At 42.9% G+C, this 12,883-nt stretch overlaps 1 protein-coding gene across 1 annotated transcript in view; it reads right to left on the reverse strand.

The window, feature by feature from the left end:
• Positions 1–563: 563 nt before the first annotated feature.
• LOC310791612 (asc-type amino acid transporter 1-like) overlaps positions 564–12,883 on the reverse strand; it is a gene marked incomplete at both ends in the record, with an annotated part of 96,808 nt that continues 84,488 nt past the window's right edge. The window contains 8 exons of the mRNA XM_083653276.1: positions 564–664; positions 2,085–2,262; positions 2,781–2,930; positions 3,385–3,481; positions 3,976–4,079; positions 4,223–4,346; positions 4,514–4,667; positions 6,149–6,274. Coding sequence (XP_083509402.1) covers positions 564–664; positions 2,085–2,262; positions 2,781–2,930; positions 3,385–3,481; positions 3,976–4,079; positions 4,223–4,346; positions 4,514–4,667; positions 6,149–6,274 — 1,034 coding nt within the window. The remainder of the gene's footprint in view (positions 665–2,084; positions 2,263–2,780; positions 2,931–3,384; positions 3,482–3,975; positions 4,080–4,222; positions 4,347–4,513; positions 4,668–6,148; positions 6,275–12,883) is intronic.

Consider the following 12,883-nt stretch of genomic DNA (forward strand, 5'->3'; position numbering starts at 1 on the left):
GAGAGTTAAACAGAGCAGCTGCAGTAATAGAAGAGTATTGCTAAGTGCAGTCAAATCCCTGTATATTCCCCCCATAAACGTTATTCAGCAAAATGTATTACACACGCAAACTAACCACACAGGCCAATCCAACATAGCAAAATACAATGCTCCCACATTTCAATAAGGCACAATAGCGCAAGTATTTTGTTTGACTAAAAAAAAGTACCAATCTCGGAAATGAAAGCAGAATTTTAAAAGATGAAGGCTCCTTGAATGAGGAGAAGGGAGAAGTTCCACATGACAGAGTAGACTTGAGATTCTGCTGAGGGGGAAGGGGTGGACGGTACCAACAATCCAACTAATAAAGATCTGTCTTAGCTGGATGTCTGAACCTCCATATGACCATCCACTCCCTTTATACTGGGGGTCAACACAGACCCATTCAAATTGCATCTGGACAAGAACAAGGGTGAAGCCATCTCTTCACCATTCAGGAACTGACCAAACGTAAAAGGGGAGAAAGTAATGAAAAGGTATGGAGTATTGGCAGGAAGGAGGGAGCTCTTGGTTGACCGCAGTGCTCAGTCTTCGGCTTTGGAGGCGGTGAGGCATTCGGTCTCTGAAGGGTCTTCCTGAGGAAACACCACGTAACACACCTTCTGGCCCATGTAGGTGACTCTCTCTGCAACACAACAGACAAGAACAGCACTTTTACTGGACAGAGAGGGGTAATACAGTTAAAGGAGAATTCAGTTTTTTTTTACAACCTGTACCTTATTTCCGGATTTAAATATGATTTTTAAGTCAACCACTAAGCCAGGGGTGGCCAAACTTTTTTGGTTGTGGGCCGCATACAGAAAAATATAAAGAGTTGCGGGCCAAACAATATTTTTCAAACAATAGTTTTCGCGGAAAAAAAATTGGACCAGAAAACCCTTGTGCCATCAAAAATTCAATTTCTACCTAAATAAATATATGACACATAGTTTATTGATGTGCTCACCTATTACAATGGGTATTTCTGTATGTTTTCAAATTTTTCAAACTTTTCCTGTGCCAACAGGTTAAGACAGAGATAATTTAACATAACATTAGTATTAAATGTTTTTTTTATAAATAGACCAGGTCAGGGTAGTCAAGTATAACCCCTTTTCAATGGTTTTAAATAGAAAAAACTAAATGGGGGGAATCAGTTTTTTTGTTTTTCTTTCTTTTTCTTTCTTTTTTTGTTTTTCCGTTTTTTTCCCGTTTTCGTTTTCCATTTTAAACTTTAAAACAGAAAAACGTTTTTAGCACAATTTTCTTTTCTTTTTTTTGTGCTAAATTCATGGCGGGCCACATAAAAACTAGGGATGGGCATCGAATTTCGAATTTTCGAATAATCGTTGTTATTATCAAGGTCGACTTTTATTATTGAAATTCGAAATTCGAATTTTTTTTTTTTTTTTTTTTTTTTTAGTGAAATGTTGCATTGTCTCCCCTGATTCTAAGTATAGTCAAATCGCTTGGTTTGAGCAAGTAAAACAATTTTTATAAGCATTTTAAGCAAGGTTTATGGAAAAATGAATGGCGGATGAAATCCCATGAAGAGGGAGAGGGGGTGACTTTGGCACCCCTTTGGCACTCAGACCTGAGCCTACTAAATATTTAATGAACCACTCATGATTGTCAAAACTGTTTTTTATTTTCGAAAATGTCAATGTCATGTAACATGTTCTTTACTTCAGTGGTGCAATGCTTGTTTGAGCTAAAAATCCACAGCAGAAGCTTTTTATATTAATTAATAAAGCCGTAGACTTAGAATCAGGGGAGACAATGCAACATTTCACTCACAAAAAAAAAAAAAAAAACATTTTTTTTTTTTTTTTACATTTTTTTTTTTTTTTCGAATTTCGAATTAAATTCGAATTTGGCCAGCGAATTTCGAATAGTGTTTTTGCTAGAAATGCCCATCCCTAATAAAAACGGGCAGCGGGCCGCAGTTGGCCCGCGGGCCGTAGTTTGGCCACCCCTGCACTAAGCTAAGTTAATCTCCGCACAAGAGAGAAGAATCACTCTTCTGATGACCTAAAGCTACAGGCCCATGGTGCAGATCGACTCACCGACCACTCTGTAGACCCATTTGGGTTTTTTCTTCCATTGAACACCCAGGAAGTAGACGGGGACGCCGGTCAGCATGATGACCATTCCCAGACCGCAAACCACCGGCTCAGAGTACAGACTGAAGCCTAGCAGCACCGCCCAGAACAGCATGTAGCTGATGGGAATCAACATGTTTACCTGCGAAAAACAACAACAAAACACACATATCAACATGATCACCTGCAAACAACAACAAAACACACTTTTCAACACTATTTCTATTTTCTTCTTTGCAACTCCATCTGGGATGCACACACATTCATATCTCAATAGGATAAAACATGTCTGCACATTATTTCTGCTTGCGTGTATATATATAGAACTAGAAATACCACATTGTGGTTGTATGTCGCCGCCCACAACTCAGCAGTCTACATCCAGTCTGTCCAGACACAAGCACTTCCCCCTTACTCGGACCAAAACGTTAAAAAAAATTGCGGATTTAAAGAAAATATTTTTTCAATGTAGTTTTTTAAAGTTTTGGTCAGAGTGAAATGTTGTATGGTCTCTCCCGATTCTAAATATAGCTGAACCGTTTGGTTTGGCATTTTACAAAATGTCTATGGGAAAATAAATGGCAGATAAAAATCTCTGGTACAGTGCCGAAGCAGGAAGTAGGGGGGTCACTTTGCCTCTCTATTGGCAGGCTGTTGTACCTTGATGGGTCTCATGAGGTTGGGTTTCTTCCAGCGGAGGTAGAGGAGCCCGGCGATAGTCACCCCGTACGACAGGTAGTTGATGAAGGAAACATAGTTGATCAGGTTGTGTGTCTCTCCAATACACATGATCACTATGGTGGCACTGCACTGTGGGAGACACAGGAAGGGTCAAAGGTCAAGCACATTTTAAACTGTTGGGCTGAAAACAGGCAGAACAGAACCACTAACAGGCAGAACAGAACCTTGACAAAAACAGAACTGTGGAGTGCACAGGAACGAGGAGACAGATCTCTGGATCTTGGTGTGTGGACTTGGTGTGCTCTGTCAACAACAGAGTTGACTCAAACTTGCCAAACTCGCCCAATAATAAGTGCATAAATTATCTTATCAAGGTGAGTAAACGCTATGTTGTATTGAAAAAGGTGTGTAATAAGAAGTGCATAAACAATCTTATCAAGGTGAGTAAACGCTATGTCGTATTGAAAAAGGTGTGTAAACGGCATTTGCATGCATTTAGCCTCCACTACAGCCCTGACTACACTGACCCAAGACCCTCCTCTCACTACTGTATAATTAGCTGACTTGGTGGTGCAGTACTCACACAGACCAGCAGGGCGGGGATAGGAGTGCAGTTCTTCAGGTGGATCATAGCCAGCAGGTAGGGCAGGTGACCCTCTCTGGCCCCTGAGAAACACAATCTGCAAATACACATAGTGTATATCAATATTAATATTATAATGGATATGGTGATATGAGTCTTTATCTTATCTTAGATATGTTCCTGTAGTATGGTGATATGGCATAAGTGTTGTGTTGTAAAGGCTGCAGAACAGTAAAGTGATGTAATGTTCTGAACTTACCAGACTGTTCTAGCTGTTCTATTATTTGTCTTTACCCACTTAGTCATTATATCCACAATATCCCTACAATATTGTCGCAAAATCAGTATTGAGGTATTTGGTTAAAAATATTGTGATATTTGATTTTGTCCATATCGCCCAGCCCTACCTATGCTAATAATAATCATCATCATCATCATCATCATCATCATCATCATTCTGTGTGTGTGTGTGTGTGTGTGTGTGTGTGCGTGTGTGTGTGTGTGTGTGTGTGTGTGTGTGTGTGTGTGTGTGTGTGTGTGTGTGTGTGTGTGTGTGTGTGTGTGCGCGTGTGTGCGTCTGTGTGTGTTGACCTGGAGGAGGTGAACAGGTATCCATTGATTCCTCCGAAGGTGGACAGAGCTACAGAGATGGGCATCACCCAGGAGAACATTCCCAGCAGCTTCTCACCAAAGGTCTGGAACAACACAACACAACAACTGACATGAGTTTAGTGATGGATTGGTACATTGATTAATTGACTAAGGAGTGACTGACGTCTCTCACCCACATTGAATACATATATTGAGACATATATTGAATATGTGAAGATGTCCTCACCACTGCCACAGCGTTGGAGGCCAGGAGCTCCTCAGGGCTCATGGAGGAGAAGTAGGCGATGTTGGTCAGGGTGTAGACCAGGGTCACCAGAGGGATGGAGATGTAGATGGCACGAAGCAGGTTCCTAATACAAATAATACACATTTGGTACATGTTTTGTGTGTGTGTGTGTGTGTGCGTGTGTGTGTGTGTGTGTGTGTGTGTGTGTGTGTGTGTGTGTGTGTGTGTGTGTGTGCGTGCGTGCGTGTGCGTGTGTGCGTGTGCGTGCGTGCGTGCGTGTGTACTCCATACTTGCGTGGCTCCACCACCTCTTCGGTGACGTAGTTGAGGAAGTTCCAGCCGCTGAAGGCGAAGGAGGCCTGGAGGAAGGCCAGGGCGATCTGTCCCACAGACGGCTCTCTGATGAACTCAAAGGCCACGCTGGGTACCAGGGCCTCATAGTGACCTGGGGGGGGGGGGGGGGGGTTTGTGAAGAGTATCATGCTGAAACTAAATTCACATTCCCATAAACATTTGTTAACCACAGACCTTATTTATATGCATTTAAGTGAAATCCCCATTCTAAAAGCCCATAGACTTTTCCACTAAAGAACCAAATGGCAGCGATTTCTGGATAAAGCCTACAAAAATCCCTGCAGTACTCAATTCCCCCTGCTGTCCGGTCGTTGCTCCGCCCCCTCTGCTGATCTGGGTTGTAGACTAGCACATGCTTCCTCTGATACATGTGCAGTCGCCAGCTGCTTCTTTTCACCTGGCAGCGAGGAGTTTCACCGGTAGGACATAGCATGTGGGAGGATCACACTATTCCCCTCGGTTCCCCTCCACCCGAACAGGCTCCCCGGCCAACCCATATGGATGCCCGACCGAGCCGGAGGTATCACAGGGCCTCGAACCTGTGACCCACGTGTTGGTAGGCAGGGAATCTACTGCTGCACTACCCAGGGCTGTATTACTGAACGGGCGTACCGGGCCCAGGCCCAGGGGCCCGAGAGCTCAGGGGGCCCATGAGCTAGAGTCTCTTCGCAGGCCGCCTAGAGACTCTAGCTTATGGGCCCCCTGAGCTCACTTTGCAGCTGAGACTCTAGCTTATGGGCCCCTGAGCTCACTACGCAGCTGAGACTCTAGCTTATGGGCCCTGCGAAGAGACTCTAGCTCAGGGGTGCCCAAATTCTTTCCCATGAAGGGCCAAAACTCAATCTGGGTGGAGGGCCGAGGGCCAAAAATAAACGTTGTGGAATTACATTAAAATGTATTGTGTTTTATAGAAAATTAACATTCTAAATCTAAAATAACATTTCAATATAATAATCTACTTTTTATCTGTTTGGTAATTGTAATAATTTGCAATTGGTTATATATATTTAAAAAAAAACATCTGCATTTGTGGGGAGCTTAAACATTTAATCAGTAAACACCCAGTTAAAAACAGTTGTATTTTCCACCTTTGTAATCAAGAGAGAAATTTGACTTAATTCACAACTTGAAAAATCCTCAAGGTACTTTGAAAATCAGCTTTATTGTCCATCTTTTGTAAACAATTTGCCATGACAATTTGCAGGGATGCAATCTCAGGAGTGAAGACAGTATATCCGCAGCCACATTCAGACACTGTTTCACAAAGTCACCACATGAAAAAGCGTGTCCACCCTTTGCAATCAGTGCAGATATCTGATAACTTGCCCGAGTTGCATTCTGGATTTAAAAAAAATTAGGGCAATTTTTTTTAATTTTTTTTTGGCGCTGTGAGGGGGGGCCCGTGAGGGGGGCAGGCCCAGGGGCCCGTGAAGTCATAATCCGTCTATGGCACTACCCAGGCACACCAAAGCAGACGTTCTCTCTCACCAGAACCTGTGTGTGTGTGTGTGTGTGTGTGTGTGTGTGTGTGTGTGTGTGTGTGTGTGTGTGTGTGTGTGTGTGTGTGTTTACCTCTACAGATCTGGACCAGTCCAACCATGATGATGAGTCCCAGAGCAAGCAGCTTCCCGATGGTGAAGACGTCCTGGATCCTCGTCGCCCAACGCACACTGGAGCAGTTTACCCAGGTCAGGAACACTGCACACACACACACACACACACACACACACACACACACACACACAGACACACACACACACACACACATTTTAATATATTTATTTGTATCCAGTCTGAGTCTATGATACAGCAAAAACCACCTCCTTATTGCAGAAATAGAGCAGAATTTAACCAGTGCCTTCCTTGGCCTTTGGTTTGGGCAATCCTGCCCTCTGCAGGCCACTTACAACCAGGCTGTGGACGTGACCTAGGCCTCCAAATATAAATACAAGCGTTACATTTGTTACCGAGCAGTATAAAAGCAGCCCTGAGCACTTGCTACCGTAAAACCTCCGCCTGTAAACAAAAGTACATCCGACTTCCTGAATAGTGACCTCTCGAGACTTTCCACTTGCATTGAAAGTCTGTCGGCAAGCTCTGTGAAAAGCTGAAGAACACAGCTCCTAAGTGGGCAGGGTCTTGAGTTTGAAGCATGCGTGTCTGTGTGTGTGTGTGTGTGTGTGTGTGTGTGTGTGTGTGTGTGTGTGTGTGTGTGTGTGTGTGTGTGTGTGTGTGTGTGTGTGTGTGTGTGTGTGTGTGTGTCTTTGCGGGCGTGCAGGTGGGGGCGTTATCCACCATGTCATCCATTACTGGGTCAGGGCTCCCCTCCTACTACTACACAACTGTGAACAAACTGCTTCCGCTGCACGCACACGCACACACACACACACGCACGTGCACACGCACACACACTAGTGGATTGTTGGCAGTAGGTTGGGTGGCACCGGGCACCTCGGGGGGGTTGCGTCCGTTTCCGCCAAGCCCCCACCCCTGCCCCCCCCCCCATCCGGTGTTGACCCGGACAGGAAGGAAGTGGACGCGGCTCTGGCTGGGACAGAGCAGCAGGTAAATCTGGCTGCTGCTGTCAGAGCAGCCTATTGAAGACAGCCTCAGCACCCGAATACTAAACCAATCACAGCTTTTAGCCTTTAGCATTCTGATCCCCACCAGCTGGGATGGATCACCAACGCCTTCCCCTGGTCCAGGATCAGCTCCCTGAAGCCACTGAGCCAGCAATAACTGCCCCACACACACACACACACACACACACACACACACACAGACATACACACACACAGACACACACACACACACACACACACACACACACACACACACACACACACACAGACATACACACACACACACACACACACACACACACACACACACACACACACACACACACACACACACACACACACACACACACACACACACACACCACAGACACACATACATACACACACACACACACACACACACACACACACACACACACAACATCATGAGCGAATGTCTCCCTGTCATTTTGTCATTTCTCGAGGCCACCGGTGCGGTGCTGACAGGAGGAGGGGCTCAGGGGGGTTGTTTCCTGGTTGAAAAGGGCGTGGCATTTCCTGGTTCGGTTTAGGCTAGTCTGAGTCACAGGAAGCAGGCTGCGGGGATCAGCTCTGCCATTGGCTCCGGCTGGCGATCAGGGAGGCCCGCCCACCCTGAGACCGCCCACCTGGTTGCCTCAGGAAGCCTGGCTTCTGCAGCATCGCTCTTCAAAGAATAAATATAACATTGATTCGCTGCTCTCCACCTAACTACATAACATAACGTACATAACATACATAACTACATAACATAACGTACATAACATAGGTCTGCATTGAAACATATCATGCAAGTGTAAGACAATAGTTTGCACCATTCACTGCTAGAAGTTTGCCGTTTGCATTCTATCATCGAACTGAAAGCCACTCTCCCATTGGTTGCTACCAGTGTTGGGCAAGTTACTTTCAAAATGTAATATACTACATATTACTAGTTACTTTCATTTGAAAGTAATAAGTTACTTTACAATATTACTGTCTGTGTAGAGTAACTCGTTACTTATTACACTACTTTTGCATTACTTTGACCAAAACAACAGCAGCAGCAGAATGACATCGCTGCCCCGGGACCATCCCGAAAAATAATTTCAACCGCCTTGAAGTCAGTGTAAATAATCCAAAATACTAAATTTTATTATTTTCCTTTGTTATTGTCATCTATAGTGGTTATTTGCATGAAAACACAGTTTGTTTAGGAAATGATTGTATCTTTATTTAAATAGGTGCTTTGATTAAAAAACATTAACTCAATTTGTAACTTGAGTGACTTGACAAAGTAACTGGTATAATATTACTGAAATCCTATAAGTAATAAGTTATATGACTGAGTTACTGCTAAAAGTAATATATTACATGTAATATGTTACTTTTGTAATGAGTTACCCCCAACACTGGTTGCTACAACCTGTCACTCATTCAATTTCAAACCCCCCTAGACCCGCCCTCAAACTACAGTTGTGGCTGTTAAAGGGCACAGAGTCATTTTATGCAGAGACTGGAGTGTGAGTTGCTCCTACAGCAGGAAATCAGGTCTGGCATTCCTCTGTGATGACAGGAATGTGCTCGTACATTTTCTCCACCGTGTGTTTGACACAGAGCTGAGAATAGAACACACATGTTTATGATGTGAATTCAGGAGAAGCTGCAGCTTCAAAGTGTGCGGGGCTGTGTGGGATTAAAGACATACGTGCTCTGGTCTGATGATACATTTACACTTCAAACTTCAAAATGCTATCACAGAGCCAATAGGCTGTGGCAATGAGTATATGATTTTGGGACTTGGCGGTGCGAAGTAATAAAAAAAAAAAGTACTATGCCAAAAATGCTAAAATGTTACTATGCTATTTCCCCACAGTCACCAACTACCTTGTACAAGTCAGATTTGGCTCCAGTGTCTATGTACTGACACTGGAAATGTGGTCTGAAATTGACCAATCAGCGCTAAGAGTAGGGCGGGCCTTTGCCAGCCAATCAGAGCAGTAGCTGGTCTGGTGACCTACCATGATCCCTCAATCAACCTCTAAATGAGTTCTGTGCAGCATTCAATTAAACAGTCATGTGATTTTCAAGAGCATTTAATATATAGCATTTAATATGTCCAGTCTGACTGTGAACACTCCTAACAACATGGACCTTTTAATCACTGTCAATATGAACTACTACAGGAGTACTACAACAACAACAACAACAACAACAACAACAACAACAACAACAACCACCACCACCTTGTTTAATTTTGTATACAAAAATACATGCCTAGTGTGACGCTCATTTCAATCATACAGGTATAGTAAGATCAAAACAAAAACTAGAAACTAATTAGTGACATCTATCAAAAGCATGAGGGGAAACAGAACATAAGGTGAGTGTTTATGTTAAGTTATTTATTTGATTTGATTTCTTAATGGTCAAGCCCAGTGGTTCCCAAACTGCGCTACGCGTACCCCTATAGGCAGTGGTTTGAGCCTTTTTGAGCCCCCGAAAAAACTTTAGGCTGGGGTTTGTGACCCCCCTCCCACCACGACCCAACCCAACAACAGCACGCACAAATTCACAGACTGATTTTTTTTATAGTTTATATAGCTTCATATTGATACATTTAATTATCAATGGAGAAAAAATATTTCCTTTTGCTTAGATCATCATGCACAAGCAGAAACCTGAAACTCCACCTGAAAGCTTAAAACACTTATTTTACCATTCATTCAGTATGAATGCTGTCATGTTGATTACAGTCATGTCTACGGACATCACAATAAACGAATCTGCAATAAAGTAAAATTCAGTCTGTCAAACTTCAGATTTACCTATGTTGTTTTTATCCTGTTTTACCTGTACTGTATGTGCGCTTCCTTATTTTTTCCTAACAATGGTGTTTTTTGTTGTTGCTGTTATTTTTTATTTTATGTTTCCTGTCTTTTGCTGTTGTTTTTAACTATTGCAAGTTTTTCTTTATAGGATGCCAATCAACACCAGGCAAAGGGACTGCCGACGAAAATTAGCCTTCTGGCTAAATCGGGTATATTTACATGACCATGTTGATTAATGTACACTGTCCCTTCACAAAAAAAGTGAATTGAATTGAATTGAATTGAATTGAATGTCGGGGATGCAGCTCAGAAAACGCTCTGTTCATGTCATCTTATGGGAAGAATTGGATAACAGACTAACCATTCATGTTCTTGTTGGAATGCCAACATCGAAACTTCTTCTTCTTCTCCTTCCACCCATCCCACCAAATCCCTGATTGTGCATCCCAATAGGGAAAAAGACAATAAAAAAAGAAAGGCTAATATCTGATATATTCTAGCAAAATAAATGCATACATCGTTTTGGGTTATAAGCACGGGGATTTGACTTTGCTGAGATACATTACTGAGTTCCAGGTGAAGTAGAACTGTTCTTTGGACCCTCTGGGTGTGTATTTCATTTGGATCAAGTTTGAAGTGGAGCATCAGATCACTCGTCCATAGTGAGGAGTTTGCTGGTTTGGAGGATGTCCAGTGCAACAAGATCCTACGGCCAAGCAGAGTCATGAAGGTCATCATGTGCTCATGCTTATTAATAATCTGTTGGTCAGTTGGTCAGTTGATGCAATGCCAAAGACTGCTGAAGAGACATTAGGTTGTAAATGTAGGCCTCTGAGGAGGTCTTACGCAGTAGGATTTTGCTGGTTGTGGCTTATAGAGCTCAACAGTCACATGACTTTCCATGACGTTTCTTGCCCCGGAAGAGAGTTCCCCATTCATTTTCTCCATAGACATTTCGGAAAATGCTTATGAGTTTTAAGGCTGGAACCAACACATTGACCTTGAACTTTGACATTTGACCACCAAAATCCTTGCGTCCAATTTGACCTTTGAGCCAAATTGGAAGGAATTCCGTCAAGCCATTCCTGAGATATCATGTTAACAAACTTCGGAATGGCATTCGTAAGGTCACAGTGACCCTGAACTTTGACCTTTGACCACCAAAATCGAATCGGTTCATCCTTGAGTCCAAGTCAACGTTTGAGGCAAATTTGATGAAATTCCATCAAGGCGTTCCTCAGATATCGTGTTAACGAACATCAGATGGACGGACGGACGGACAAGCCAAATCCATAATGCGTCAATCCTTGCTATCGCCGGCAGAGGCATAAGAAAGGCTCCATACTGCTCGTCTGGCATAATCCAAGTCTCCAGAAGCCCTGAGATGCCAAGTTGACTTGAAAAGGCATCATGTGTTTAGCTGAAAACTGATCATTTAGAATTGAATTGAATTGAATATAACTTTATTGTCCACCAAGGTGGAAAATTGTCTTTGGCTCACCAAACACAAAAAATAACAACACAAGAGGCCAGAAGGTAATTAGTGAGACAAAAAATATAAACAGGCACAGGGTTTCCATGATCATGATCAAAGTTTCCATGATCATGTATGGATTTAAAAGAATTTCAAAAAGTCATGGTTGTCAGTAATGGGGGTCCAGTCAGGAGGTATATCTTCCTATCAGGAAGGCTGGTAACGGTGGCTCAGTGGTTAGTACTGTTGCCTCACAGCAAGAAGGTCCGGGTTCGAACCCCGGTCCGTCCCAGGTCCTTTCTGTGTGGAGTTTGCATGTTCTCCCCGTGTTTGTGTGGGTTTTCTCCGGGTGCTCCGGTTTCCTCCCACCATCGAAGACATGTATGTTAGGGTTAATATTCCTGTCATTCTTTTAAAAGCTTTCAGGTTCTGAAGGATAAGCATGGTCTAGGAAATCAAGATCTATTCAGATTTTTGCAGCTGAGAAGCCATACAGATAGACTATTTAGTAAAGAAGAGCTGAAGAGGTCGGGGATTGGGGAGGGGGTGCTGAAGGTCTTTCTCTCAGCGTATAACGCTGATCAGGGTTCTAAAAACATATAAAAACTATATAGGGGTATTCAAGTGCTGAGGGGGGGAAATACTTTGTATCTAAAAGAAAAATGGGAAGGGGAGGGGAAATTCAGTCTGGAGCGGGAGGAATGAAAAATGATAACTGAAAGACAGTGGAAGACCACAAACTCTCTGTCATGGAGGGAGTTCCAATGGAAAAACCTAGTTAGGTACTTTTTAACACCAATTCAAACAAGGGGAGGTCAAACAGGTTGTTGGAGGGGGTCTGGAGAAGAAAGAGCGGATCATTATCATATATTTTGGAGTTGCCCTGTGATAAGTATGTTTTGGGGGGAAATAAGAAAGAGTATGGAAAAGGTGCTAAAGATTGAGATTGAACACTGCTTTCAGGTTCTGTATTTGGGAAGGGTGCCCGAAATGATCAATGGTATTGAAGATATGTACATGTTTAAACTGATGCTGGTCGCCAGCAAAAAGGCTATAACGAAGAGATGGTTGAACAAAAGCCCACCGACTCTGGAAGATTGGCTGAATGTAACGCATAGCATCTATGTAATGGAAAAGCTAACTTTTGCTCTGAGACTCAAGACAGACTTCTTTGAAATGTATTGGGAGGGATGGGGTGATTTTGTCAAACCGTTTAGAACAGATTTCTGTTGAAATAGGAGACTGAAGGGTTAATGATCCACTGAATCAATGCTGCACATGACCATTTTTCTTTTCTTTTTTTTCAATTTTGTGTGTGTATCTTATGTGTGTTGTCCTTTGGGTTCATTCTTGCTTTGTCGTGACTGTGTTTATTTTATTTTTATACTTTTGTTGTATAAAAAAAAATAAGGAAAAGAAAGGA

The sequence above is a fragment of the Poromitra crassiceps genome, assembly GCF_964638095.1.
Source record: "Poromitra crassiceps genome assembly, chromosome: 16".
Lineage (NCBI taxonomy): Eukaryota > Metazoa > Chordata > Actinopteri > Beryciformes > Melamphaidae > Poromitra > Poromitra crassiceps.